Source organism: Sciurus carolinensis, chromosome 2, assembly GCF_902686445.1.
Source record: "Sciurus carolinensis chromosome 2, mSciCar1.2, whole genome shotgun sequence".
Classification (NCBI taxonomy): Eukaryota; Metazoa; Chordata; class Mammalia; order Rodentia; family Sciuridae; genus Sciurus; species Sciurus carolinensis.
The window spans coordinates 44,709,058-44,735,999 of NC_062214.1; the positions used below are offsets into that span (position 1 = coordinate 44,709,058).

A 26,942-nucleotide genomic window follows, 5' to 3' on the forward strand; every position below is an offset into this window, starting at 1 on the left:
GTTGTCTGGATCCCAAGAGTAATATTTGATTCAGACTCTGAGAATGTTGAACAAAACAAGCCTTTGGAATCCTGACGTGGCATCTGCCTTCCATCCTTCAATTTCATAAGAGAATCTTTCCCTCATGTCCTGTGAATAGAGCAGCAGCTGCTGACTTGGGAGCCCCCAGGGAAAGGGCGATTGTCTTTCCCTTGGCATAGACACCCCTGAAGACAAGACTACAGAGTTAATCAATTTCACTCCCCTGCAGGCTCTTCCCAGCCCACAGCTTATCCATGAGGGCAGAAGGAAGGGTTGGGCACTCTGGACTCATTTATGATCTATTTTTCCTTGAATAATTCTGAGCGAGGAGGACAGAAGGCAGCAAACTATGTTGGTGAAATGTCTCATATGCTGCCTGGGTATCTCATCACTTAATAAAAACATCATCCACAAATCCTGGGCAGCTTTGCATCTGTGTCTGCCCTGCACCTTCCTCCCACCCTGCCATGACCCAGCCTGAATGCTGACTCAGCCTTTAATCCATATTCTCTTTCTGTCTGCAGCCTCTGAATACATTGTTCATGCACCTCTTTGTGGCTGTGGATGAGTTTTCCAGTGGTTGTTGCAAAGAGATTATTCGGTGAGTGTACATGGCCTTCCAGATGCTGAACAGGAAAGAGGCCATGTGGACATTTCAAATATTTTTTTAAATGACGTGAAATTCTTTGGGATATTTAATTTGCTTGTACTTCAGAGCTGTATTAAAGCTTTTACTTTTATAGCACTGATATTTCTGAAAAGAAAATAATCTTAATTCTCTGCACTCTCCATTCAGCCCACATCTTTTACTGCAAATAGGTAGCACAGTTATTTAAAGAAATTAAGGGGGTTAGGGAAGAGTAGAGAGTCATAAGTTTGGGTGCTTTTAAAAATAGATTTCCTCAATCTTATCTTTAGAAATATTTATTGACATGACAGACTGCAGAAGCATCCTGAATAATTGGGTGCATGGGAGGATGATCAGCAGGCCCATTGGGTTGTGGTGATGCATCTCTGACAGCCTGTACAGACCTTTGGAGAGGTTCTCAGCTTTCAAGTTACTTTGTAATGTCACACCAGACCATCCAGATGCCAGGTCAAAGGTTAATAATCAGCCAAAATCTGGTGTGCCGCATGGACATGGTGCCCTTTATTCTCTCTACCTAAATGAGACAGACAGAAAAGGGGCCCTTTGGAATCCAAGGAAAAATAGAGAAGAAAAAGAAATTGCTTTTGCAGTCAGGGATTTCTGGACACCACATTTTTTTCAGTAGTGGCATTTGTCTCCATAAGGTGCCAGCAAATGGGATTGCTTTGCTATTAACACCTGTACCAACCTCTCCTTCCTTTCTAGGAGTGTGTTTAAAGCAGTGCCAGAACTGCACTTCATATTTCTCATAGTGCCATCCTACATGAGCCTAGGTAAGTTCCCCTCAGCCAACACCTGCTCCCAGCAACAGGGAACTCATGTTTAGCATGGTGCTCTTGGGAATGGGAAAGAAGACTGGTCTCTAGGTCCTAAGCTTATCAAGCACATACTTAATTATAACCATTCAGACACAATTTAGTTTTTATTTGTTCTAATTAGTTATACATGACCGTAGAGTGCACTTTGACACATCATACATAAATGGAGTATAACATCTCATTCTTCTGGTTGTACGTGATGTAGAAATGCATTGGTTGTGTAATCATATATGTACAAAGGGTAATAATGTCAGATTCATTCTACTATCCTTCCTACCCCCCATACCCCCTCCCCTCCCTTCACTCCCCTCTACCTAATCCAAAGTTACTCTGTTCTTCCCTAACCACCATCCCCCTTATTGTGAATTAGCATCCACATATCAGAGAAAATATTCAGTCTTTGGTTTTGGGGGATTGGCTTATTTTACTGAGCATGATATTCTCCAGCTCCATTCATTTACTAACAAATGCCATAATTTCATTCTTCTTTAAGGCCAATATTCCATTGTGTATACATACCACATTTTCTTTATTCATTCATCTGTTAGAATGGAAACTGCATTTTGTTCTGAAATGCTGAAATGAGTACACATTTCTTTCTTTCTGTTAGGCTCAACTCTTGTAACAGTGTTTGACCAAGTGGGGAATGTCCCAACTCTGACATATGAGGAGGACTTCACGGTGCATATATGTCACAGGCACAACCACTACCCTCAGCTGCACATTCGCAAAGCCAGGTATAGTTGAACTAACGCCTCAAGTAACCTAAGCTTCGTGGGGTAGTCACACCCCTCGAAAGTCTTTAAATTACCAATTCTTACTCTAAGTGATCGTAAATCACTTGGATTAAGTTGTTTGTTTGTTTGATACTCATAAATGTATCATCCCTTGAATGAAATAGGTCTGCAGTACTGTCTGGTGATTCTCATTTGGTGCTGTGTGCCAGGTGATTCTGAAAATTACATAGTCCTTGTTCACATACAGATGTGAAACAACTTTCAAATAAAACAAACTTAAAAATGAAGTTGCCTATTTAATTTTATACCTATAATACCTATCTGTATTCTGACATTCAGCAAATGAGGATGCTATTGATCCCAAAGAAGTTTTTTGAGGTGAAGGTCCTTGCTGTCAGTGTTCCCCGTGCCACGACTCAAGTGCAGCAACCTAAAGGGGATAGCTGTGGCAAATTGCATTTTTCAAAAACAGCCCCACACCATCTCCCACCCCAGGGTCTTGTCTGGTCCCTCTTTAAAATGAAGAGTTGGACAGTAGAGATCAAATTGCAGTGGGCTGAATAAATGAGGGTAAGGAAATGAAGACAAGGAAACAGTTGACTGCTCTTTAGAGAAGTTTTCTAGAGAGTGAAAGCAGAGGAAGAGGCCAGGAATTTACCTGCAGATGCTGAATGGTATGCAAACAGTGTAACACTATTATGTTTTTACTTTCTGTGTAGAGCATTTAATTTGCATTTGGAGAGCCTAAGGGCAATGTGTGTAAAAAATGCTCACCATGGAGGAGAGTAACTTCAGATACAAATTATCCACGTGCTTCAGGACAACAGAGAAGGCAGTTCTCCTAGGAAACTGTTTCTTTACTTTCTTTTTTAAAAATTTTGTTTTAGTTGTTGGTGGACCTTTATTTTATTTTTGAAATTTATTTGTATGTGGTGCTGAGACTCAAACCCAGTGATTCACACATGCTAGGCAAGCACTCTACCACTGAGCTACAACCCCAGCCCTCTTTCTTTTCTTATTAATAGGTAAGTTATAATTATAACTCCTCTCCTTATAAAACCCTTTTGATCATGATACAAATACTAGTGCAACCAAAGGTATTCTAAAGGAATTTTGTGAGTGGAATAACATATTTTAATTGATTCCCTCACTCTCTTCAAATCCTTGTTCCTGATTTTTCTCATTAGTGCCCGCAGAGACAAATAGGGTCTCTGCCCTTTAGGAAATTACATTCTTTAAGGAAATTTTATTTTAAAAGTATTCACAAGTAGACAGTTTCTTATCATGAGCAAGTTCTGTAAATTAATTACTTAGGATCTTATAAGTAGTCTAGTAGTTGCTATACTTTCTTAATTTTGTTTTAAAATCTCTCTTTTTCCCCTGCCATATGCTACTTGTTCTGGAAGATGAATTAGTAAATTAATTATATTCTCAAATCACAAAAATTGTAACAATACAAAAATTCATTTTTCTATGTGAGTACGTAACTATCACACATATGTAAGCACTGTCAACTCTCCATACCTGCAGCTTCAGTCCTGTGTATTCAGCCAACCACAGATCAAAAATATTTGGAAATGCCATCTGTACTGAACATGTACAGGCTTTTTTCCTTCTCATTCCTTAAACTACACAGTATAACAACTGTTTACATAGTATTTACATCGGTGATGTAGAGATGATTTAAAGTATACAAAAGGATATACCTAGGTTATATGCAAATACCAGGCCATTTTATTTAAAAGACTTGAGCATTCTCAGATTTTGATATTTTGTGGGGCAGAGGGTGGGGGTTCTAGAACCAATCTCACATGAATACCAAAGGATGACTGTATGTGTACGTGTATATACATGCATTCATAAGCATGTGTATGTATGTATGAGTGTTCTATGTAAATATGTGTGTATGTATCTTCCTATCTACATACAAATAGATATACACGCAGTAGTGTGATTATATATTCTGTTAATTGTATTTTTCACTTAATAAAGCAGCTCATCATCTTCACAGATGAATTTTATTCTTTTAAATGACTGTCTGGCCCATGATGGATTTGGCATTCTGTGGCTGTAGTATATTTCATTTTGTTATTCCTTATTTATGGGAATTTAAGTCATTGCATCTTTAAAACAAATAATACCATGGCAAATAACCTTGTACACATATCATCAATTATTCAGGCTATTTTTTTCTATAGCTTAAATACCTAGAAATGGAATTTATGGGTAAGAAATACCCAGATATTTGCATAAGTACTAAGATTTTTAAAATAAGTACTATCAAATTATTAAATCAGAATTTCATGTCAATTTATATTCCAGCCAATAGAATTCTGTGTTCTTACAGCCTCATCAAATGCTAGATATTTTTAGTTATTAAAATTGTTTCTAATCTGTTAGACCAAAACAGTATTTTGTTGTAAACAGCATTTGTTCAAATATATGTGAATTTGGGTGCAATTTTACAGATTTCATTTAAAATGAACAAAATATTAGAATTTAAAGTAGTTTCCAGCTTAGAAATTATCCTGATAAATGTGTCTGCAATACAGAAAATTCTTTAGAGGAGGTTGAGGGTAATAAATTAGTTATAGGGAGGCACATTTCTGAAAGAATCTTATCATCTAGGCATTTGGATTTGCCTGATTATTTTCTTGAGAAACACTAAGGCTTAAATAATTTCAACATAGACATATAGCAAGTATATATGAAGGAAATATAATTGAACATATGATTATAATGTTATACCTATATATAGATAGGTAGATATATATATATACACATATATGCAGAGAACATATATATATACATATATATACACACATGCATATGTTTTGTAATAGAAAACTTTTATATAAATCTACTACTACTGAAAGTGACAAGTATAGATGGAACCCATCTAAAAATCATCTCTTTCTTTGACATCTTTGTTAGTTTGCTCATTGATTGCCTACTTGCCAGGATCTAAGCTACAAGAGAAAAGGTAGAAGATATGCTTGGCCCAGTACCTGGCTCTTAGGCAGCATTTGGTAACCAATGGTTCTGATTTGGTCTTCCTCCTTTCCTCCCTTGATTCTTTCTACCCCACCCTTTTCTGCCTTTTTTCCTCTTGAAAACTTAGTGGGATGGACTCTGACCTTCTGGTGGACAGAGCCCATAAAGCCTGAAAATAAACCTGGATGCTTCAATCTGAAGTCTTGCTCAGACAACCTTTGATAGCTAAATGTTTTGCTTGCCTAGACTATGGAAAATTTGAAAGAAACAAATCACAAACTGGGATATAGTCTTGATGCAAAGAAGTGACAGTAGGTACTCCATAACAAAGAAGTGACATTTATAAAAAGATAAGTGCTTTGTAGTGAATTCAGGTGGAAATTGTGACATATTAATTCCTTTGCCTGCAGAAAATGGAAAACTGTGACACATTTTAAAAGTCCTTTGTTTAAAATGTCCAAATTGTAGTTTTGATACTTGCGGGTATAGAATGTCTTGCATCTGAAAAGTAGTTTTATATAGACAATCTCATGCCTTATCAACAATGAAAAAACAAAAGACATTTCTGAACATCAAATGGGTGTGACCATGTGCCTCTTAAGTCATTTCTTTTATTTCCCACATGTTTACTTTATGACATCTGTTTCATCAATAGTTACTTGCACTGCTAATTAATGGTAAAGAACACAATTCTTAAGATACTAAACCAGTGAACGTTTTGAGATGTAATTATCCTTCAGTCATTTAAATAGCAATATATTCAGAACAAATGAATTAACACCATAATCCCATTCTGTTTCTTTGATTTACCCATGTGGAAAATTATGCTGTAATCTGCCCCTCTACTTAGGCTCTAATTAATGAAGTTACTCTTCTGTGTTTTTCATTATATCTGAAATAAAGCCTAGCTGCTTCTGGACACACCTTTACAAACCTATAGTGGGCTTAATTAATCATCAGTGGTAAATCCGAAATGTTTGAAGGTTTATAAACCATTGACTTGGTCTTTCAGGGGAAAACCTTTCTCAAGTCCTCTTGTGGAGGGTGGGCAGAGACCCAGCCAAAGAAAGGATTATGTTAGCATTGTAAAAGAACTAAAATTTTATTTTATAGAATAACTGCTTTTTTTGCTGATAACAATGTTTAACCATATTGGCTCAGCATTATTGCTTTTTTAAAATAGATGGAAAAAATGATTCTTTTCTAGAAGAGGCTCCCAACACAAAGAAGTAAGAAGTGTTTAAGGAGATGGAAATACCCTGATTTGATCATTACACATTGTATACATGATTCTAATGATTCCACTGTACCCCATAAATATGTACAATTATTATGTCAATTATAAATAAAAGACCTTAAAAATAAATTTTATTTTATTTTAACCACAAGTCACATCCCCAGCCTTCTTTTTGTGTTTTTTATTTTTGAGACAGTGTCTCACTAAGTTACTTAGGTAAAAATAAATTTTAAAAAATAAGAAATGAAAGAAAAATTAGTTATTTAAAACATAAGATTGATGTTTTTATAAATAATAAAGTTTAATTTCTTGAGATAATTATTTTTGAAACATTTGATAGTCTCATGCTTTTTAGAAATTCACTTAAATTTGATTTCTGAGCAATTTCACAGGAATGAATGTTTAATTGTGTAAGTTATAAATATCCTAATATGTTCAAAATAAGAGATAAAGAAATTACAGGATTTCACCATTGATCTTATTGCATCCTGGGAAGTGACCCAGAAAATAGTTTGATGAGCAATTCAACTGGAACAGTGATGGGTGTGCCAAGATCAAGTTTTGGATCAGAGTCTGGTGGTAGAGATAATTGACTTTGCATGTGCTTTGAAGTCATGGAAGATGTGGGTTTAAAATTCTCTATAGCTTTTAAAACAATGACGTTTTCTAAGCCCAGAAGCTAAGTGACTCCGAAACCATTTTGTAGTTCTAAAATGAAATATATAGTTGAAAAATGATGGATTTGATTTTCTTAAGGAAGACCACTAGAGGTCATAAGAGATCTTGGAAAGAAACAGGTGCTTTGTTTTTACACATCTGAATAAAAAGCAAAATCTAATTGACATCAACTATAAGTTCTCTTACCCCATGTGGAGACACTGTTCTTGGTAAAATAATGGCTTAACAAGAACATACTGCATTCTTTAGCACTATCTCTGAATTGGATTCTCTGCAAAATTTTTATTGATTTCTTAAAATACACATGTACTTGAAATGTATTTATGTTAATTAAAATGGCAACAGAATTACCTTTTTAACAGTACATTTTTAAGTCTAGCTAATTAAATACAAATCCTCGCTGAATATGGAAAATGACATCAGACCAGAAAGAGGAGACTGTGTCAATATTCAGAATGTGAAGGTTGCCTGCTGTTGCTGCTGTCCTTACAGTCCTGAAGTGTGAACTTTCCATCTGTGAATTTGCAGTGGTTTCTTTGCTGGCAAGGAAGCAGTGTACACCTCTCTGATTCAAGGGAAGCTGGCCTGTAGATTTTCCTCTAGGATGGCAATTATGTAGTAGAGCAGTCAGGATGCTGTGGTGATGAAGCAATCTTAGAATCCATTTGTCACCTAGAGACCCTACCAGGCTGCTCAGAAGAGTTCTGTGGTGTCTGCAACATCATAATGCCCCTGTACATCCTGGATAACTGACTTAGTAGAAATGATGAGTTTGTCCTTCTTTCTCCTGGCCTTATAGTGAGAGGCACCAGATTATCCTTAGTATTGTTGTATCCTGGATTTAGAAAACACCTATTCCCCAAGTGTTCTTGAGAGCCTATTGATTTTAAGGTTTGCATTCAACTCCATTTTCATAAGCATGGTATTCAGAGTCGGATGGATATTTGGGTGCCTGGAAAAGCAATAAGTCTTTATGGAAAGGACATCCAGTCTCTTCCAAACAAGTTAAATAAAATATTACAAATTGATTACATTCACAACTGCATCACTGCCCCATCAAAGCCATTCTGAATGGAAGACATAAGGGAGCGGTGTTTTTTTACTCAGAATTGCATTAATTCCATTGTATTTTAGGCAGTTCTCATCAATGGAATATTTTGTGACACTTAAATGGTGGGTGCCTGCATGATATCATGGCACCAAATTCACAGTGAGACCTGGTTCTCCTCGTGTCTAACTCTGACAGGCAGTGCTTATCAACTGAGAGCACTCACACTTACACATTTTATTGCATGAATGATTTTCCATAGCTGGGGTGTTTTGTTTCTGTAGGGCTGGACTTTGTCATATGCCATTTGAGACTTTGGGGCTGATGTCATACTTTATCATTAGCACTTGGGCTGATGCAAGATCATAAATTATCGATTACCCCAAGGAATGCATTTAACAGACCAAGTTCCTCTCTAACCATTTTGGGCAAGGGCTTAAGGGAGAGACTTCAGAACTCCAAGATTTGGATGTTTTCCTTCTTATTTTTCCCAGAAGAATTAGAATTGAGGTCTGATTAGGGATAACTGCGTTAATGGGCTGTGGAAAGCTCATGACTAGGTTTAGGGCCCTGAGTCTCTCTGAACCTTCATTCTTGATTTTTATATTTGTAGAGTAATATTTGTTTGTCCATTATATAAATAAAATCGAATGGTACGGTTAGTTTTGGCATTCTCCTTGTGATTGATGTCTTGATCCACTTGAAATGGTTAGGATTTGAATTGTTTCCCCATTATGTAAAATAATTATTCTGTTAATAAGCATTGATGCAAACTTTTATTTTTGACAGTGTTTGAGAATGAACTTGTTGCTTTTCTCTTCTAGAATCTTATTTTGCACTATATCATTAAGGACTCTTTTTACAGTGATAAGCCACCTCCTATTAGGAGCAGCTTTTTTGGCAGGTTAAGTGGGAAGTAAGTTGTTCCTGGAAGGGAGCACAGTGTTCTAGGCTCCTCCAGCTGAGGTTCTGAGGGATCACACAGAGAGCAAATGCCTGCTGAGGGCTGACTGTGAGCAGAGAGCAGGCTCAAGTCTGTCATTTGTATCACTGCTTTGCATCCTTGCAGCTATCCGTGTCCCCACCCATTTCATAGATGAGACAACCAAGGCATAGTGTTGAAGTAATTTTGCTAGTTCCTTAATTGATAAAGCAAGTGGAGGGGGTGTTGAACTACTAGTATGGGACTGTGGGTTTCTTGCTCATGTACCCCCTGGAACTTCATGATCATACCTCCTCAGTGAGATCAGTGTACCCTCAGCAAGGTCTTGGTTCAAGGTAAGGGCCATGTTCTTGTTGACTGTTGCTGTTGTACTATATGCCACAGAACCACTACATAGCAGTTCAGAAAGCACATTCCCTGGTTGAGAAGGTACTACACCTTGGCCATAGAAAATTAACACCAGAACCAGACAATGTATATCCCAGGATTAGATTCCTGGGAAGGGAGCATAGGAGGAAGAGTCACTGGAGGGAGGTGGGTGGAGGTGAGCCTTCGAGAGTGCTGGAATTTGGGGTGGTCATAGAAGCCAGATCACTGAGTAGAAATAGAGTCAAGAAAAAAGGAAGGTGGTGAGGTCTCTTTCTTAGGACAATAAGTAGATCTAGTCATTGTTGGCCATAAGGGTGGAAAGATGGAGGCAGTGGACTTTGTGCCTCCCAGAAACGGTGGGGAACTTGCAAAGGTTTTTAAGTAAGGAGGTGAGGTGAGGAAAGCAGAGTTTTAAGATTAGCACTAGTGGATGGAAAGTCATTGTTCATACCTGCCAACAGGAAGCTAGCACAGTGATTCAACCTGTAATAAGAAACTTTCTCGCCCTACCCACCAACTGTAGATGTTCCGTAGTTGTTCTTATTGGTTGTTTCTACCTAAGTAATAATTATGGTAGTACAAATAATGCTCATATATGTTCTTATTTTTGTATTTACTGCTTTTGCAACAGATGAGAAGAATCTGTGGCAAAGAGAGGTTAGGTACTGTGCCCAGAGTCACAGCTAGTAGGCGGAAAGTCAGGATCCAAACCCAAGGCAGTCTGGCTCTCCAACTCAGGCTGTGATCAGTACATTGTATTTTTTTTCTTTAATCTTTTCAAAAGAGCATCCAGTAAGCCTTTGCTGAATTTATGACAGGGCCTTGATACACCCAGCTACAGATGACCCTGATAATTTACAGAGTAATCACATACACACATAAATACGTGGGCAAGTGGTCAGGGACAGCAACTGAGATAGTCATATTCTAAACGCACAGTTGACACTTGTTTCTGGCTCCCTGTCCAGGTCTCACACCTGAAAATACATTGATGGTCTGGCATGATGGAATGAGGCTGTTGGTGGTGATGACATCATAGCTAGGTTGATTTAAAAAAAAAAAAAGATTCTGATTGCCTGGATAGGGACCCTCTGCTGTATCTCTTTCCAAAGAGTTAACAAGAGATTAACAATAAGATGCATAGCAGCAAGGTGGGTGTCCCAGGATGGTGAGCAGAGCTTCATTAACTTCACCAACATTTTCTCCTCCATAGGAGATATGGTAACAAATGGTACATGGGTCGATGTTTGAAAATGTATAAGCAAGGTTAAATGCTCTTTTTCATAGTGCTTCTCAGAGTCGTTCAGTATATAACAGTATATGACAGTCCAGGAGGTTACCTGTAAGAGGTTATTGTTTTTAGACACTGGATTTTTTTTTTCCAACACTGAGGATTGAACCCACAGCCTTGCACATGTTAGGTAAGTGCTCTTGCACTGAGCTACATCCTCAGCAGCATTGAGATTCTTTCTGGGGACCTGGAAGTAAGTCATGTTGGTGGTCCTCCCTTGTGGTCATCTTGTGTGCATGTGTTTTTCCCTTTGTATGATGGTCCCTTTGCTAGCTCCCCACTTAATTGTGAGAGTTTATAGAACAGAGACCTATTTTAAAATATGTATTTATGCCATAAAGATACTTGCCATTTTTGATAAAAAATCAACTTCATTTCAATAGCTAAGCCAGTGTCATCAGAGATAAAGATTTCATGTTGGGAGCATGTGAAGGTTTTCACCCAGACTGCATAAAATCATTTAGTTTAAAGTATTTAGATTTGGGGAGTGGAGCTGTGGAAGAAGTGGGAGATTTGTTCCAGCAGGGGCTGGAGGAGTTGTGGAAGGTTTGTCTGGATGATGACCTGTGGCCCCTGAGCCAACCACTCCCCTCTCAATTCTTTTGCTTCCTGCTGCCAATTTTCCAAAGGAGTGTCAAAATAAAGGAAGAGTTTTAAAGTGCATTGTCAGTTTAGTATATTGTGTGTGAAGGCAGGGCTTAAGTCAGCAAAACCTGAGCTCATATCATGGTTTTGCTGCCACCTATTTCTGTCATCTGGGGAAAACATTTCATCATTCTCCTGAGGATTGTTCTCCTCCATCTGAAATGTGAAGATGGCATAGCCTACCTCCTGGGGTTGGTATAAGAAATATAGCAACAGAGATTACCTGGATAAAGCCCTTTATGTACACACTGGTCACTCAGTTGCTGTAGCTATGGTTAGCATCAATGAGAATATACTAGAAGACAAAATGGGACAATGAAGATGGCAGAATAATGAAATAAGGGGGTGGGGAAATAAAGATTAGTAGCCCAATCAGATGTACTAGGAAAAAAATAATACATATCTGAAACATATTTTTCAGGAAAACAAGTATAAGCATATCCTAGACAAGTAAAATATAACATTAGAATATACTAAAAAAAAGGAAGGAATGTTAAATAGAGCAACAAAATGGAGTCCAAGAGCTAGCAATGAACCTGGTTCTTGTTCCCACCACCACCACTAGTTGTAAAGGTCACTGAGAAAGAAAGAGAAGGTGGATGTCGCCAGGGTAATGTACAGAAGATTCATCACCGTCACCATCTCCCCCTCCCCAGAAAGTGTCGGAATAAAAGGTACCATGGGCTACTGTTGGAGAATGCATAAATAAGGTTAAATATATAATGGTGACACTCTGGGAAGGAACCTGTATTAGGTTATTGGTTTTAGGCATTATAATTCTTCATAGGGGAGGGGAATGGGATTCTGGGATGGTATCATGAAAGTAGTGATGATGGTAACACACTCGGGAAGTGCTGTCCCCAGTGGTCCTTGGGCTTATGACAAATGCTGCCCTATGGTACACAGTCCAACATATTCACTGTGCTTTCTCTGCCTTCGTGACCCACCCCACCTCAGGTCTTGACATAGCTTCCTCCCCTTCTCTTCATTCAGGACTCAACTCACATGTCCCTCCTCACAGATCTTCCTTGACAACTTGTGCCTTCATCCCAAGGCACATAGCATGATTTGAAATGTTTGAAATTTTCAAAATGCTTTAAGTTTCTTTGTCTGTTTCTCTCATGCAAATGTCAGTTCATTTCATGAGAGTGTTTCTGTATCCCTGGTACTTAGAACAGGGGCTGGCATACATTAGGTGCTCCATTAACAGAAAAGATGAAGAAAAAAACACTGAACTGAAGTCTTTCTCTTAAACAGGGTGGAAGATCATGACGATCTCATGCCAATATTTATGCACTATGACACCGTTCTGAAGGAAACTTATGGGGAATACTTCCTTGCTGAACTGATAGAGGCCCAAGATGAAGAGAATCATGCCGTTGTGTGTGAGGTTAGTGACTAATCTATCTGGGAAATGCTTAGTGAGAGAAACAAGAGGCATGTTACCAGAGTTACGTTGCTCCTGGACTTGCAGAGGCCCCCAAGAGCTTCTGTGCCCACTCTTTCCCCATGCCCTTCTAGGTGGTATGCCAGCCCTTCTTCTGAGCTGGAGCATTACTCTCTCCACAGAGTTATTTTGTGAGGTTGTTCCAGATGCCCAAAGATGTGGATTCTTTTGTTCTAACTCTAGAGGCAAGAGTTAGAAAAGATTTTCCAAGGATATTTAGAAGGGATTTCTGAGATTTCCAAGATGTCAGAGATCAGAGGTCACAAACCAGCATTCTGCTGATAAGTAGATTTTTTTTAAACTTAGCAAGTGATTACTTTTTAACTTTTTGTTTTGATATAATTTCACAAGAGAATTTGTATGTACCTACGTTCTCTAGATGTTAACATTTCCCCCATTTGCTTTATCATTCTCATTTGCTTTCTCTACTCTGTCCATCTTTTTTTTTATTGTAAACAAATGGGATACATGTTGTTTCTCTGTTTGTACATGGAGTAAGGCATACCATTTGTGTAATCATAAATTTACATAGGGTAATGTTGTTTGACTCATTCTGTTATTTTTCCCTTCCCCCCCTCCCTTCCCACCCCTCTTTTCCCTCTATACAGTCCTTCCTTCCTCCATTCTTGCCCCCCCTCCCTAACCTTAACCCAAACACTAACCCCTCCCACCCCCCACTATGTGTCATCATCTGCTCATCAGAGAGATCATTCATCCTTTGTTTTTTTGAGATTGGCTTATCTCACTTAGCATGATATTCTCTAATTGCATCCATTTGCCTGCAAATGCCATAATTTTATCATTCTTTATGGCTGAGTAATATTCCATTGTATATATATATACCACAGTTTCTTTATCCATTCATCAACTGAAGGACATCTAGGTTGGTTCCACAGTCTGGCTATTGTGAATTGAGCAGCTATGAACATTGATGTGGCTGTATCTCTGTCATATGCTGATTTTAAGTCCTTTGGGTATAGGCCGAGGAGTGGGATAGCTGGGTCAAATGGTGGTTCCATTCCAAGTTTTCTAAGGAATCTCCACACTGCTTTTCAGAGTGGCTGCACTGATTTGCAGCCCCACCAGCAATGTATGAGTGTACCTTTTTCCCCACATCCTCACCAACACCTGTTGTTGCTTATATTCTTGATAATTGCCATTCTAATTGGGGTGAGATGGAATCTTATGGTGGTTTTCATTTGCATTTCCCTTATTACTAGAGATGGGGAACATTTTTTCATATGTTTGTTGATCACTTGTACATCTTCTGTGAAGTGACTGTTCATTTCCTTAGACCATTTGTTGATTGGGTTATTTGTATTCTTGGTGTAGAGTTTTTTCCCAAATCTTTATAGATTCTGGAGATTAGTGCTCTATCTGAAGTATGATTGGCAAAGATTTTCTCCCACTCTGTAGGCTCTCTCTTTGCATTGCTGATAGTTTCCTTTGCTGAGAGAAAGCTTTTTAGTTTGAATCTATCCCAGTTATTGATTCTTGCTTTTATTTCTTATGCTATGGGAGTCCTGTTGAGGAAGTCTGGTCCTAAGCCTACATGTTGAAGATCTGAATCTACTTTTTCTTCTATAAGATGCAGGGTCTCTGGTCTGATTCTGAGGTCCTTAATCCATTTTGAGTTGAGTTTTGTGCACAGTGAGAGATATGGGTTTAGTTTCATTCTGTTGCATATGGATTTCCAATTTTCTCAGCACCATTTGTTGAAGAGGCTATCTTTTCTCCATTGCATATTTTTGGCACCTTTGTCTAGTATGAGAAAATTGTATTTATTTGGGTTTGTGTCTGTGTCCTCTATTCTATATCATTGATCTACCTGTCTATTTTGGTACCAATACCATGCTGTTTTTGTTACTATTGCTTTGTAGTAGAGTTGAAGATCTGGTATTCTGATACCCCCAGCTTCATTTTTCCTGTGAAGGATTGCTTTAGCTATTCTGGGTTTCTTATTCTTCCAGATGAATTTCATGATTGCTTGCTCTATTTCTGTAAGGTACGTCATTGGGATTTTAATTGGAATTGCATTGAATCTGTATAGCACTTTTGGTAGTATGACCATTTTGACAATATTAATTCTGCCTATCCAAGAACATGGGAGATCTTTTCATCTTCTAAGGTTATCTTTAATTTCTTTCTTCAGTGTTCTGCAGTTCTCATTGTATAGGTCTTTCACCTCTTTTGTGAGATTGATTCCCAAATATTTTATTTTTTTCGAAGCTATTGTGAATGGGGTAGTTTTCCTAATTTTTCTTTCCAAAGATTCATCACTTATGTATAAAAATGCATTAGATTTATGAGCATTGATCTTATATCCTGCTACTTTACTGAATTCACTTATGAGTTCTAAAAGTTTTCTGGTGGAATTTCCTAGTTCCTCTAAGTATATAATCATATCATCAGCAAATAGGGATAGTTTGAGTCCTTCTTTTCCTATTCGTATCCCTTTAATTTCTTTGGTTTGTCAAATTGCTCTGGCTAGAGTTTCAAGGACAATGTTGTATAGAAGTGATGAAAGGGGGCATCTCTGCCTTGTTCCAGTTTTTAGGGGCAATGCTTTCAGTTTTTCACCATTTAGAATGATATTAGCCATGGGCTTAGCATAGATAGCCTTTACAATGTTAAGGAATGTTCCCACTATCCCTATATTTTCTAGTGTTTTGAGCATGAGGGGTGCTGTATTTTATCAAATGCTTTTTCTGCATCTATTGAAATAATCATGTGATTCTTAACTTTAAGTCTGTTGATATGGTTAATTACATTTATTGATTTCCTGATGTTGAACCAATCTTGCATCCCTGGGATGAAACCCACTTGATCATGGTGCACTATCTTTTTAATATATTTTTGTATGCGATTTGCTAAAATTTTGTTGAGAATTTTTGCATCGATGTTCATTAAGGATATTGGTGTGAAATTTTCTTTCCTCGATGTGTCTCTGTCTGGTTTAGGTATCAGGGTGATATCGGCTTCATAGAATGAGTTTGGGAGGGTTCCCACCTCTTCTATTTCATGGAATAGTTTGAGAAGTATTGGAATGAGCTCTTCTTTAAAAGTTTTGTAGAACTTGGCTGAGAACCCATCTGGTCCTGGACTTTTCTTTGTTGGTAGGCTTTTGATGACTTCTTCTATTTCATTACCTGAAATTGGTCTATTTAAATTGTGTATGTCCTCCTCATTCAGTTTAGGCAAGTCATATGTCTCTAGAAACCTGTTGATGTCTTCGAGGTTTTCTATTTTGTTGGAGTATAGATTTTCAAAATAGCTTCTAATTATGTTTTGTATTTCAGTCGTGCCTGTTGTGATATTTCCTTGTTCATTCTGAATTTTAGTAATTTGGGTTTTCTCTCGTCTTCTCTTTGTTAGTGTGGCTAAGGGTTTATCAATTTTATTTTTTCAAAGAACTATTTATTTTGTCATTTTTTTTCTATTGTTTCTTTTGTTTCAATTTCGTTGATTTCAGCTCTGATTTTAACTATTTCCTGTCTTCTACTACTTTTGGTGTTGGTCTGTTCTTCTTTTTCTAGAGTTTTGAGCTGTAGTATTAGGTCGTTTATTTGTTGATTTTTTCTTCTTTTATTGAATACGCTCCATGAAATAAATTTTCCTCTAAGTGCTGCTTTCATAGTGTCCCAGAGATTTTGATATGATGTTTCTTTGTTCTCATTTACCTCTAAGAATTTTTTAATTTCCTTCCTGATATCTTCTGTTATCCATTCATCATATAATAGCATATTATTTAATCTCCAGGTGTTGGAGTAGTTTCTGTTTTTTACTCTTTCATTTATTTCTAATTTCAATCCATTATGATATGATAGAATACAAGGTAGTGTCTCTATCTTCTTGTATTTGCTAACATTAGCTTTGTGGCATAAAATATGGTCTATTTTAGAGAAGGATCCATGTGCTGCTGAGAAGAAAGTGTATTCGCTCTTGGTTGGATGGTATATTCTATAAATGTCTGTTAAGTCTAAGTTATTGATTGTGTTATTGAGATCTATGGTTTCTTTGTTCAATTTTGTTTGGAAGATCTGTCCAGTGGTGAGAGAGGCGTGTTAAAATCACCTAGTATTATTGTGTAATGGTCTATTTGGTTTCTGAAATTGAGAAGGATTTTTTTGACATACATGGATGAGCCAATGTTCGGGGCATAGATATTTATGATTGTTATGTCTTGCTGGTTTATGCTTCCTTTAAGCAGTATGTAATGTCCTTTATCCCTTCTGACTTTGTCTTGAAGTCCACATTATCTGAAATGAGGATGGATACTCCAGCTTTTTTGCTGAGTCCATGTGCATGGTATGTTTAACCCACCCTTTCACGTTTAGTCTATGGGTATCTCTTTCTATGAGTGAGTCTCTTGCATGCAACATATTGTTGGAACTTTCTTTTTAATCCAATCTGCCAGTTTATGTCTTTTGATTGATGAGTTCAGGTCATTAATATTCAGGGTTATTATTGAGATATGATTTGTATTCCTGGTCATTTAGCTCATTTTTTAATTTTTTTTGACACGACTTGGTTTCTCCTTTATTTGACAATTCCTTTAGGATAGTTCCCTCCTTTGCTGATTTGCATCTTTGTTTTTCATCTCTTCCTCATGGATAATTTTGCTGAGAATGTTCTGTAATGCTGGCTTTCTTTTCGTAAATTCTTTTAGCTTTTGTTTATCATGGAAGGATTTTATTTCATCATCAAATCTGAAGGTAAGTTTTGCTGGGTTAAGATTCTTGGTTGGCATCCATTTTTTTTCGGGGCTTAAAAAATGTTGTTCTAGGCCCTTCTAGCTTTTAGCATCTGGATTGAAAAATCTGCTGATATCCATATTGGTCTCCCCCTGAATGTAATTTGGTTCTTTTCTCTCACAGCCTTTAAAATTCTGTATGTTAGGTATGTTAGGTATTTTCATAATAATGTGCCTTGGTGTGGGTCTGTTGTGATTTTGTGTATTTGGAGTCCTATAAGCCTCTTGGACTTGATTTTCCATTTCATTCTTCAGATTTGGGAAATTTTCTGATATTATTTCATTGAATAGATTGTTCATTCCTTTGATTTGTTTCTCTAAGCCTTCTTCAATCCCAATAATTCTTAAGTTTGGCCTTTTCATGATATCCCATAATTCTTGTAGAATCTGTTCATGATTTGTTACCATCTTCTCTGTTTGGTCAACTTTGTTTTCAAGATTAAATATTTTGTCTTCAATATCTGAGGTTCTGTCTTCCAGGTATTCTATCCTATTGGTTATGCTTTCTATGGAGTTCTTAATTTGGTTCATTGTTTCCTTCATTTCAAGGATTTCTGTTTGTTTTTTTTTCAATATCTCTAACTCTTTATTGAAATGATCTTTTGCTTCCTGTATTTGCTCTTTTAACTGTCAATTGGTGCAATCATTCAATGTCTGCCTTTGCTCTTTCCATCTCATCATTCAATGCCTGCATTTGCTCTTTCATCTCATCGTTTGCTTCCCTGATCATTTTAATTATGTACATTCTGAACTCCCTTTCTGTCATTTCTTCTGCTGTGCTGTCATTGGATTTTATTGATGTAACATCTAGATTTGTTTGGGGCATTTTCTTCCGTTGTTTTCTCATATTGTTCAGGTGTCAGTGGATCACTGAGATATTGCAGATTTCCTCTATTGACTTATAGTGTCCCTGAAGATTTCTAGTATATCCCCTGTTATCCTTCAGTAGCCTGAAGTCTTGGAGGAAGTTGATAATGCAGAGCTCCACAAGGAAGCTGCCTCTCTAGGGGTAGTGGCCTTCAGGTGGGGTATATTCCCTGCTAGTGGGCTGAGGTGCCTCCACTTGTTGACCAATGGTCATCCAAAGGGGAACTAGGCTGCGGACTGAGGCAAGGCCTGTCTGGGCCTGTGTCTCTGGTTTTACCGTCCTTGTGGGAAAACCTCACCCGGCAGGAAAGACTCATCCGGTGGGGAGGTCTCGCTGGTCAGTTCCCCTCCTTGAGGTTCCCCTCAATCCACAACTACCTCCTGGGCCGGGCAGCCTTCCTCTGCAACATTCCCAGTGGTCCAGACCTACCTCCTGGGCCTGGGAACCTCGCCCTGCGCAGAAGAGTCTCCTTAGGCTGCCCCTCCTCAGAGAAACTGCCCTTAGTCCTGGAACCTTTGCTCCACCCCTCAGCTTGTCTCTGTGCAGCTCTTCCACCAAGAAGCCACCTAGGTCCTGGGACCGTGCTCTGCACCTAATCACCTGGCTGTGCGGCCCCTCCTCTGAGCAGCTACCTGGAGCCCTGCCTCACGCCTCCTCCTCCCGGCAGCCCTCTGGAGTTCTGGTGCGGTCGCTCCGAGTCCAAGCGACCCGCCACACGCCTCCTCCACCTTTACTTCTTAAACCTTCAGTGTATATGCCCTAAAAATCAAGAACTTTCTTTTACATAACTCATAACCATAGTACAGTGCTGAAAGTCAAACAATTATGATTCCTACAATCCTTTTATCTAATCTTCTTCAGATTTTATTGACAGTTCCAACAATGTCCTTTATGAAAAAAATAAGTCCAGGTAATTCATTGCATTCAGGTGTCCTGTCTCTTCAATCTCTTTTAATCTGGAATCACTCCCTGCTATGTCATTATTTTTCATGACAATGACAGTTGTGAAGAATTCAGGTCAGTTATTTTGTGGAATGTCTTTCCATTTGGTTTTGTTCAGTGTTTCCTCATGATTTGATCCAGGTTAAATAGGATTAAATTATGTTGAATTAGTGACTGACATAAATATTTGGAGCACGCACACACACACGTACATACACAGATATACATATATTATATATGTGTGTGTGTGTGTGTGTGTGTGTGTGTGTGTGTTGGAATTTCTAGTTTTTCTGAAAAAATCAGACCTGGTGTTTGGGACCCAAAAGATCAAACCTATACCTTTCAGTATGGCAGCAGGAGACTCGGAGGACCACATTTTCTGAAAAGATAGAGAAGAGAGTGGACAAGCTAGCTAACCTTAGTGTGACCAGAGAGGTCCCAGGTCCAAGTTTTTCATGACCTTCTCTCATCCTTGACCCACCCTTGAAGGCATCCACCAAGGGGCGCTCCTCCCTTATAGAATTTTAGCTACCAGCAATCCCATTTCTGCATTTCCCCCAGTAGGATTTGGTAAAATCCTAAATCTTGTAGGGAAAAAGTAATTCTCATACATCATTGGTGGGATTTTAAATTAGTACAACCACTATGATAATCAACATTAAGGTTCCTCAAAAGACTAGATTGGAACCACCATATGACCCAGCTATAACACTCCTCAGTATTTATCCAAAGGAGTCAAAGTCAGCATACTTTGGTGATACATGCATACACATGTTGACAGCAGCATAATTCACAATAGCCAAACTATGGAACCAGCGTAGGTATCCATTAATGGATGAATGGATAAAGAAAATATGATATATATACACAATGGAGTTTTATTCAGTCATAAAGAACAGAATTCTGTCATTTGCAGGAAAATGGATGGAACCTGAGAACATTAGGTTAAATGAAATAAGCCAAACTCAGAAGGTCAAAGGTCGTATGTTTTCTCTTATGCAGAAGCGAGAGAAAAAAAGGAAAGAAAAGTTGGGGCAGGGAATCTCATGAAAATAAAAGGGAGACGTACAGAGGTACTGGGGAATGAAATCGACCAAATTATGTGGGCATGTACAAATATATAACAATGAATCCTACTAATATTTGTAATCACAATGCACCAATAAAAAATAATATCCTAAATCTGATAGCTGAACGTAAGTATATTTAGGTATCTTTAGGCAGGTACTATTTGTTGGATGGGGGGGTGCTAAAATATGCTTTCCTGAAAAATAACACGACCCCATTCTACCCTAAGCTGTTCCACTTGAAGCTTTATACTCTTAAGAGCTGAAAATGCTGAAACAGGGATAACAGGGTCTGCTCAACGTCAGGGAGAAATTGTCTGATTGAAAAAACTTGGAACTTTTGGCATCTTAGTTATCAGGGAGTGTATGTTGACTCTTCAGTGTTGGGAAGAATTGGTCCTTGAATGAATCTTCTTCTCATGCCATTGGGCACATGAGGAAAGTATGTGTAAGCAGTGGTACTCAAAGTCAAGTCTGCTTAGGAATTCTTTCTTGGCTTAGGAATTCTTTGTCTGGGCCCAACACCAGTATTTCTGACCCATTAGCTCTGTCTGGCAAGGGTAGGCTTGAGAAGTTGCATGTCTCACAAGTTTCAGACTGATACTGCTGCTCCAGGGACCATATTTGAGAACTCTGTTAGAAGGAGTGAAGCCTCTTTTGAATGGTTTGTCACCGACTCGTGTGCAGGGATCTCACAAGGTCAAATTGGGTGCCCACACAATCTGTTCATTCATAGAATCCCAAGAGATGACCACAAATTGTGTTTTTGTTTTCAAATGAATGTTTGGTTTTCATTTCAAAAAGAGAGACTTTGTACCAGTTAAAAGATGGGAATTTATTAGGAGGCTGAGGCAGGAGGATCGCGAGTTCAAAGCCAGCCTCAGCAAAAAGTGAGGCACTAAGCAACTCAGCAAGACCCTGTCTCTAAATAAAATACAAAATAAGGCTGGGGATGTGGCTCAGTGGTTGAGTGCCCCTGTTCAATCCCTGGTCCAATGGAAAAAAAAATAAAAAGATGAGAATTTAGCAGTTTTAGTTCTAGGATGATATTTTCTGGGGTTCATCTTCCTCCATACACTCATTTCTCATTTACTAAGACTGTAAGACCTGTTTAAAGAATATTATTTTTCTTTTTTTTTTTAAGTACTGGGAATTGAACCCAGGAGTACTTAACCACTGAACTATATTCTTATCCCTTTTTATTTTTTATTTTGAGACAGGGTATTGCTAAGTTGCTTAGGACCTCAATAATTTGCTGAGACTGGCCTCAAACTTGTGATCTACCTGCCTCAGCCTCCCAAGTTGTGGGATTACAGACCTGCACCACCATGTCCAGAAAGAATATTACTTTTCTTGAAACTTGAAATCAAAAGTTCTTTAATGTATATGACATGAGCGGTTTGTGGCTTCCTCCTATATCAGGGGTTCTCAAACTTGGCACATAGGAGACCCTGGAAGGCTTCTAGATTTCCCCATGATGAGAAACTTTGGACCCAGAACACATAAAGAATTCTTACACCAAAAGAGACAAATAAAATAAAACAATGAACAAATTATGACAAATGACTCAAGTAGACATATCTCCAAAAAGAAAAAGAAAGAAAAAAAAAAAAAGACCAGTTATCAATAAGCATGTGATAAGATGTCATTCAACATCTTACAATGTCAGTAGGGAAATGCAAATTAAAACCACAGTGAGCTACTACTTTACCTCCATCAGAATAGTTACAATTTTTTTTTTAAAAGGATAATAACAGGCATTGGAAATATGTAGAGCAATGGGAGCCTTTGTCCCATTGCTGGTGGGCTTATAAAATGTCTCAGCAATTTTGGAAAACAATCTAACATTTTCTCCCAAAGTTAAACATATGTTTCCCCATTCAACAATCTCACACCTAGAATTGAAAACATATTTCCACCCAAAGACTCATACACAAATGTCCACAGCAGCATTATTCATAATACTCAATAAGGGAAAGCAACCCAAATGTCCATCTACTGATCTACTAAACAAAATGTGGTACATCCATTCAATGGAATGTTGTTAGGAAATGGAGTGTAGTACTGACACATGCTACAACATATTTGAACCTAGAAAATATTATGCTAAGGGGAAGAATAGACATGACATATATTGTATGATTGCATTTATATGAAAGCCGAAAGTAGAAAAGTCATAGAAACAGAAAGCATTTAGTAGCTGTAAGTAGAGGGAAATGGAAAGTGAACAATAATGAGTATGGGTGGTGGTTTTGTTTGTTTTTTTGTCATATTGTGGGTGAAAATGTTCTAGAATTGGATAGTGGTTACAAAGAGTTGTGAATACACTAAAAACCACTGAGTTGTATACTTTTTAAAGGATTATCAACTTTAGTTAAATCAATCTTTTGGTGTATAGCACAATCAGAATTTTTAAATTTTAAGTAAATTTCTTTTTTCTTTCTTTCACCCCCCTGCCTTTGAGACAAGGTCATCCTGTGTTGCCTGCCCAGACTGGCCTCTAGCTCATGGGCTCAAGTGCTCCTCTGACTCAGTCTCCCAAGTAACTGGGATTACAGGTGCATACCAACACACCCACACAATCACGGTTTTTTTTTGTTTTCTTTGTTTTTAACTCCCCAGAAGATTTCAAAATATAGTCTAGGTGGTGAACCACTCACCTACATGGGGGTAAAATACATCTGGTGAAGAACTAGATGAATTTAGACAGATATGAGCATTAGTTTCTGAAGGCGAAAACTAGCCCTCAGAATTAGTTTCTGAGGTACTACATTAAAAGAATTTTAGGGGCTGGGGAGATAGCTCAGTCAGTAGAGTGCTTGCCTTGTAAGCACAAGGCCCTGGGTTGGATCCCCAGCACCCAAAAAAAAAAAAAAAAAAAGAATTTTAATTTTAATTTAATTTTTAAATTTTTTTCATACTTAGGTTTTTGCTTTGACCTTTAAAGCATTGTTTTCACATATTCTTATTCAACTTTTAGCTCTAGGCTAATGAGAAAAGGAAGGGTCAGAAAGAATTTGGGCCCAGCAGCACAATTTTGGAAAATCATGTTTTTACACAATTAGAAAAATAAAAGACTTGAAATGATTCCTGCAAACCTTAGCAGGGAATTTTAATCTACCCATCTAATTTAATGAGATCTTTGTTTCTGGAAAACTTTTAACTCTCTGGTCTCCAGTTGCTAATTTTACCCCCAACCACTTGAGTTAGTGCTTTTGCAGAAGCTGTGTGTACCTCTTCCCCTTTGCTTGTTCTTCCTTGTTATACATCACACTTTTAGTGTGTGTAAACATCAGAGCAAAGTCCCAAACCTGCAAGGATCATTTGTTGTCTCTAAAGAGGCCCAGAGAACCCAGCCTTCTTAGGGGCCATGCTGCCTTGGGCATCAGAGGCTCTGTGTTCTGTGGAGATGAGACCAAGGACCTTGATCTTAAAACAGAACAGCAGAGGCAGGCCCTGAGAACCTGGTCCTAGGAGGTGACCTCCAGTCTGAACAGAGCCATAGCTGGTGTCTTGAAGACTTTTTGTGTTCAAGATCAGTGCTTGTCCCACCCTCCCACTGACCTCCCAGGACCTTAGTCCTCAGAGGCTCTTGAGTAGTGGTGTTCTGAATCTAGCTTGCTCTGGCTCCAGAGAGCTTATTTTTAAAATCTTCAGGAAATTTGCAAACTGCTTGTTAAACACATTGACATAAACTTGTAGCATAATAAATCACATTAAAACAAAGCCACTAAATGTTTTCAATTCATCATTTCCAATTATTTCACTGTTATCTGTGCTCTTGAGGTTTTTTTTTTTTTTTTTTTTTGTCTGTGGTCTTTATATAGTGGATATATATCTAATGACATGCTTCTTCTCAATCCTGTGTTCAGTTATATCACACTATCACACTAGTAGCTAAAATTGGCCATAAAGAGAGTATTCATACTGCAGAAATTGGCAAGTGCTCCAAATCTGGGTTTTTTTTTTCCCCCTGAATGCTTATTAGGCATTTATCAGCCCACCGTGCTTTTAGGCAACCACCACTGACCAGAGATAACAATAAAGTATATCAAGTCTCTCTAAACTAGCCCATGGCATTTTCAGGCCATGCATATGGAGTGCCTGAGAGCTATGCCTAAGCCAAATGGAAAACCAAAGACTAGTTAAAGGGGTTTTAGCTACAAGGACTTTTTTGTGGCTTCATAGCTACTTCGAAGGAGTTTTGGGTCGTGACTTCACTGCAAGTTCCATGTCATAACTGTATCCTGGCTTACCTCGACATCTGGTGTTTACTCCAAGCTGAGATTTCAAGGAAGGGCAGTTGGAGGCCAAGGGCGGCTCCTAGAAACAGATGGGCATAGCGTCTGCTTTGGCATCATCCAGGGCATGGGCAGCAGTGGTCTGAGTAAGCACCACTGACCTGCAGGCGGGAGAGAGCCTGCCAGGTTAGCCATGCTCTTGGCATCAGGAGAAGGGGATCAACGCCAGCAGTGGTCACAATGAGGACAAAACCCTCATTGTGGAATACTGTCACCCAAAAGGGATGGGTGACCAACAGGCATTTTGGTTGGAATTATAAATGATAAAGTACATGTGTGTCTATGTGTTTGTTGGTGAAGATGAGGCCAGTGGACACTTGGTTTTCCAGCCATCTAAACTTTCTGTGTGTATCATGTAGATCCTCCCAGGACAAACAGGAACCACAACAAAACTTGCAATTTTGTTCTCAAGTATAAGGTAATTGAAGAGACTTTTATGGTGGAAAGGACCTCTGGACTTGAAAGATAACAGCCAGCAGTTTGTGTCTTTGCATTACACAAGTAAGAAAGTTCATAAATTCATTTATTTTTCTGGAAAACACAAATACACACAAAGATGCATTTGGATTCTCTTACAAATTCATGTTTAAGAGTAGTGTTTTTCAAATGAGTTATCTGAAGGAAATCCAAAGTAAGGAACAGATACTTCCAGGAAATGTCCTAGCTCTGTTGTTGTCTCTTAATTGTGAACTTTTGTAAATTGTTACAACCCTGGATGAATGATGGGAATATAACAGGTTGTAGAATTGGAGAACACTAAATCTTTGTTCCTAATGGCAAAACATGTTTCTCTCATTTTCATCAGAATGTGTGATCCATGCCATTTGAAATCAAATTCCAAACACAATGAGCCATTAGTGTAATAGCTCATTACTAACAGCGGTCTTATAAATAATACATTCTTATCATGCACATGCAGCTCGCCGTGAAGCCAGCAAAAGGTATTTCAGGCCATCGAAGTTTCGTTGCGCCAACACGGCTGTAGATTAGAAGGACATCTCCATGTGAACCAAGATGGATGCCAATTTTCCCTGCCGGGAGTGAGGCTGGCCGCCTCTTTCTGCACATATGGTAGATGGATTGGTTAATCAGCGTCTGCTGAGTCTTGGGCCTAAAATTACAGAGAAGCCAGACAACTGCAGCTACGCAGCCTTTGTTCACGAGTGCAAACAAGACAAACAATCACTTGTTATTTGGGAAAAAAATTAAAATGTTTATTTTGGACTTTTATTAAAGTGTCAATGGCTTTGTAAAACAGCTGTGTAAATCCAGTCTTTTATAGCAAGTAACATTTGGGGGGTCCTGTAAAGGAAGGAATACACATGGAAAAATTCATTTTTAAAAAAATTCTTTTTGAATTTCATTTTTGGGGAGAAAATAAAGGGCATCTCACATTTATTTTTCAAAAACACCCTTGAGAACAAATGGTTTTTAATTGAAGATAGGTTAGGAAATAGTTAACATTTTAACATTTAATATTTAACATTTTTCTGTGCCATCTAAAAGATTAAGCATTATTATCAATTGATTCTCTGTTTTAGGATGTTAAAGCATTGACCATTTTTCTGACTGGGCACTGGTGAATAAACGCAGCATTTCTGGGAATAGGGAATGCAGTGATTATTGAGTTCTACTTTCTGAATGGAATATTTCCAAAAATTATGTCTGAACACGTGAGCGATAGGACCCAGTGAATTTTGGTTTCTAATAAGAGCAGAGTCTAAGCATTCAACTGGGAATTGGCTTAAAACCCACTTACTAATCCACAGGAATTATTTGTGTGAAATTTAAAGGACTATACATTCTCTCTCTCTCTTTAAATTTAAGTACTCTTCCTGCCGAAAGGAATGAAATACGGAATTAGTAAAGGAACATAATAAGGAATTTCAATCACAGTCCTTTCTCAATGTGGAATATGATAGAATTAAAATATTTCCTTAATGCATAATGTTTTGGTACCAATGATACATCGAGATCAGTTAGTTACTCAACTTCCCACCTGTGTATCTCTCATTAATGACATAAAATCATAGGAACACTGCAAGAACATTAAAACCCAATTCTGTTAGGATGCTAAGTGGAGGTGCATTTGGAGATCAGTCCTACCTGGTGAACCTACCCAACCTTACTCAGG

At 38.1% G+C, this 26,942-nt stretch overlaps 1 protein-coding gene across 4 annotated transcripts in view; it reads left to right on the forward strand.

The window, feature by feature from the left end:
- Cfap61 (cilia and flagella associated protein 61) overlaps positions 1–26,942 on the forward strand; it is a 283,555-nt gene that overhangs the window by 23,333 nt on the left and 233,280 nt on the right. For all 4 annotated transcript variants that reach the window (XM_047537641.1, XM_047537646.1, XM_047537643.1 and 1 more), the window contains exons 4-7: positions 546–622; positions 1,376–1,443; positions 2,099–2,225; positions 12,688–12,820. In XM_047537641.1, the coding sequence (XP_047393597.1) occupies positions 546–622; positions 1,376–1,443; positions 2,099–2,225; positions 12,688–12,820 (405 nt within the window). The remainder of the gene's footprint in view (positions 1–545; positions 623–1,375; positions 1,444–2,098; positions 2,226–12,687; positions 12,821–26,942) is intronic.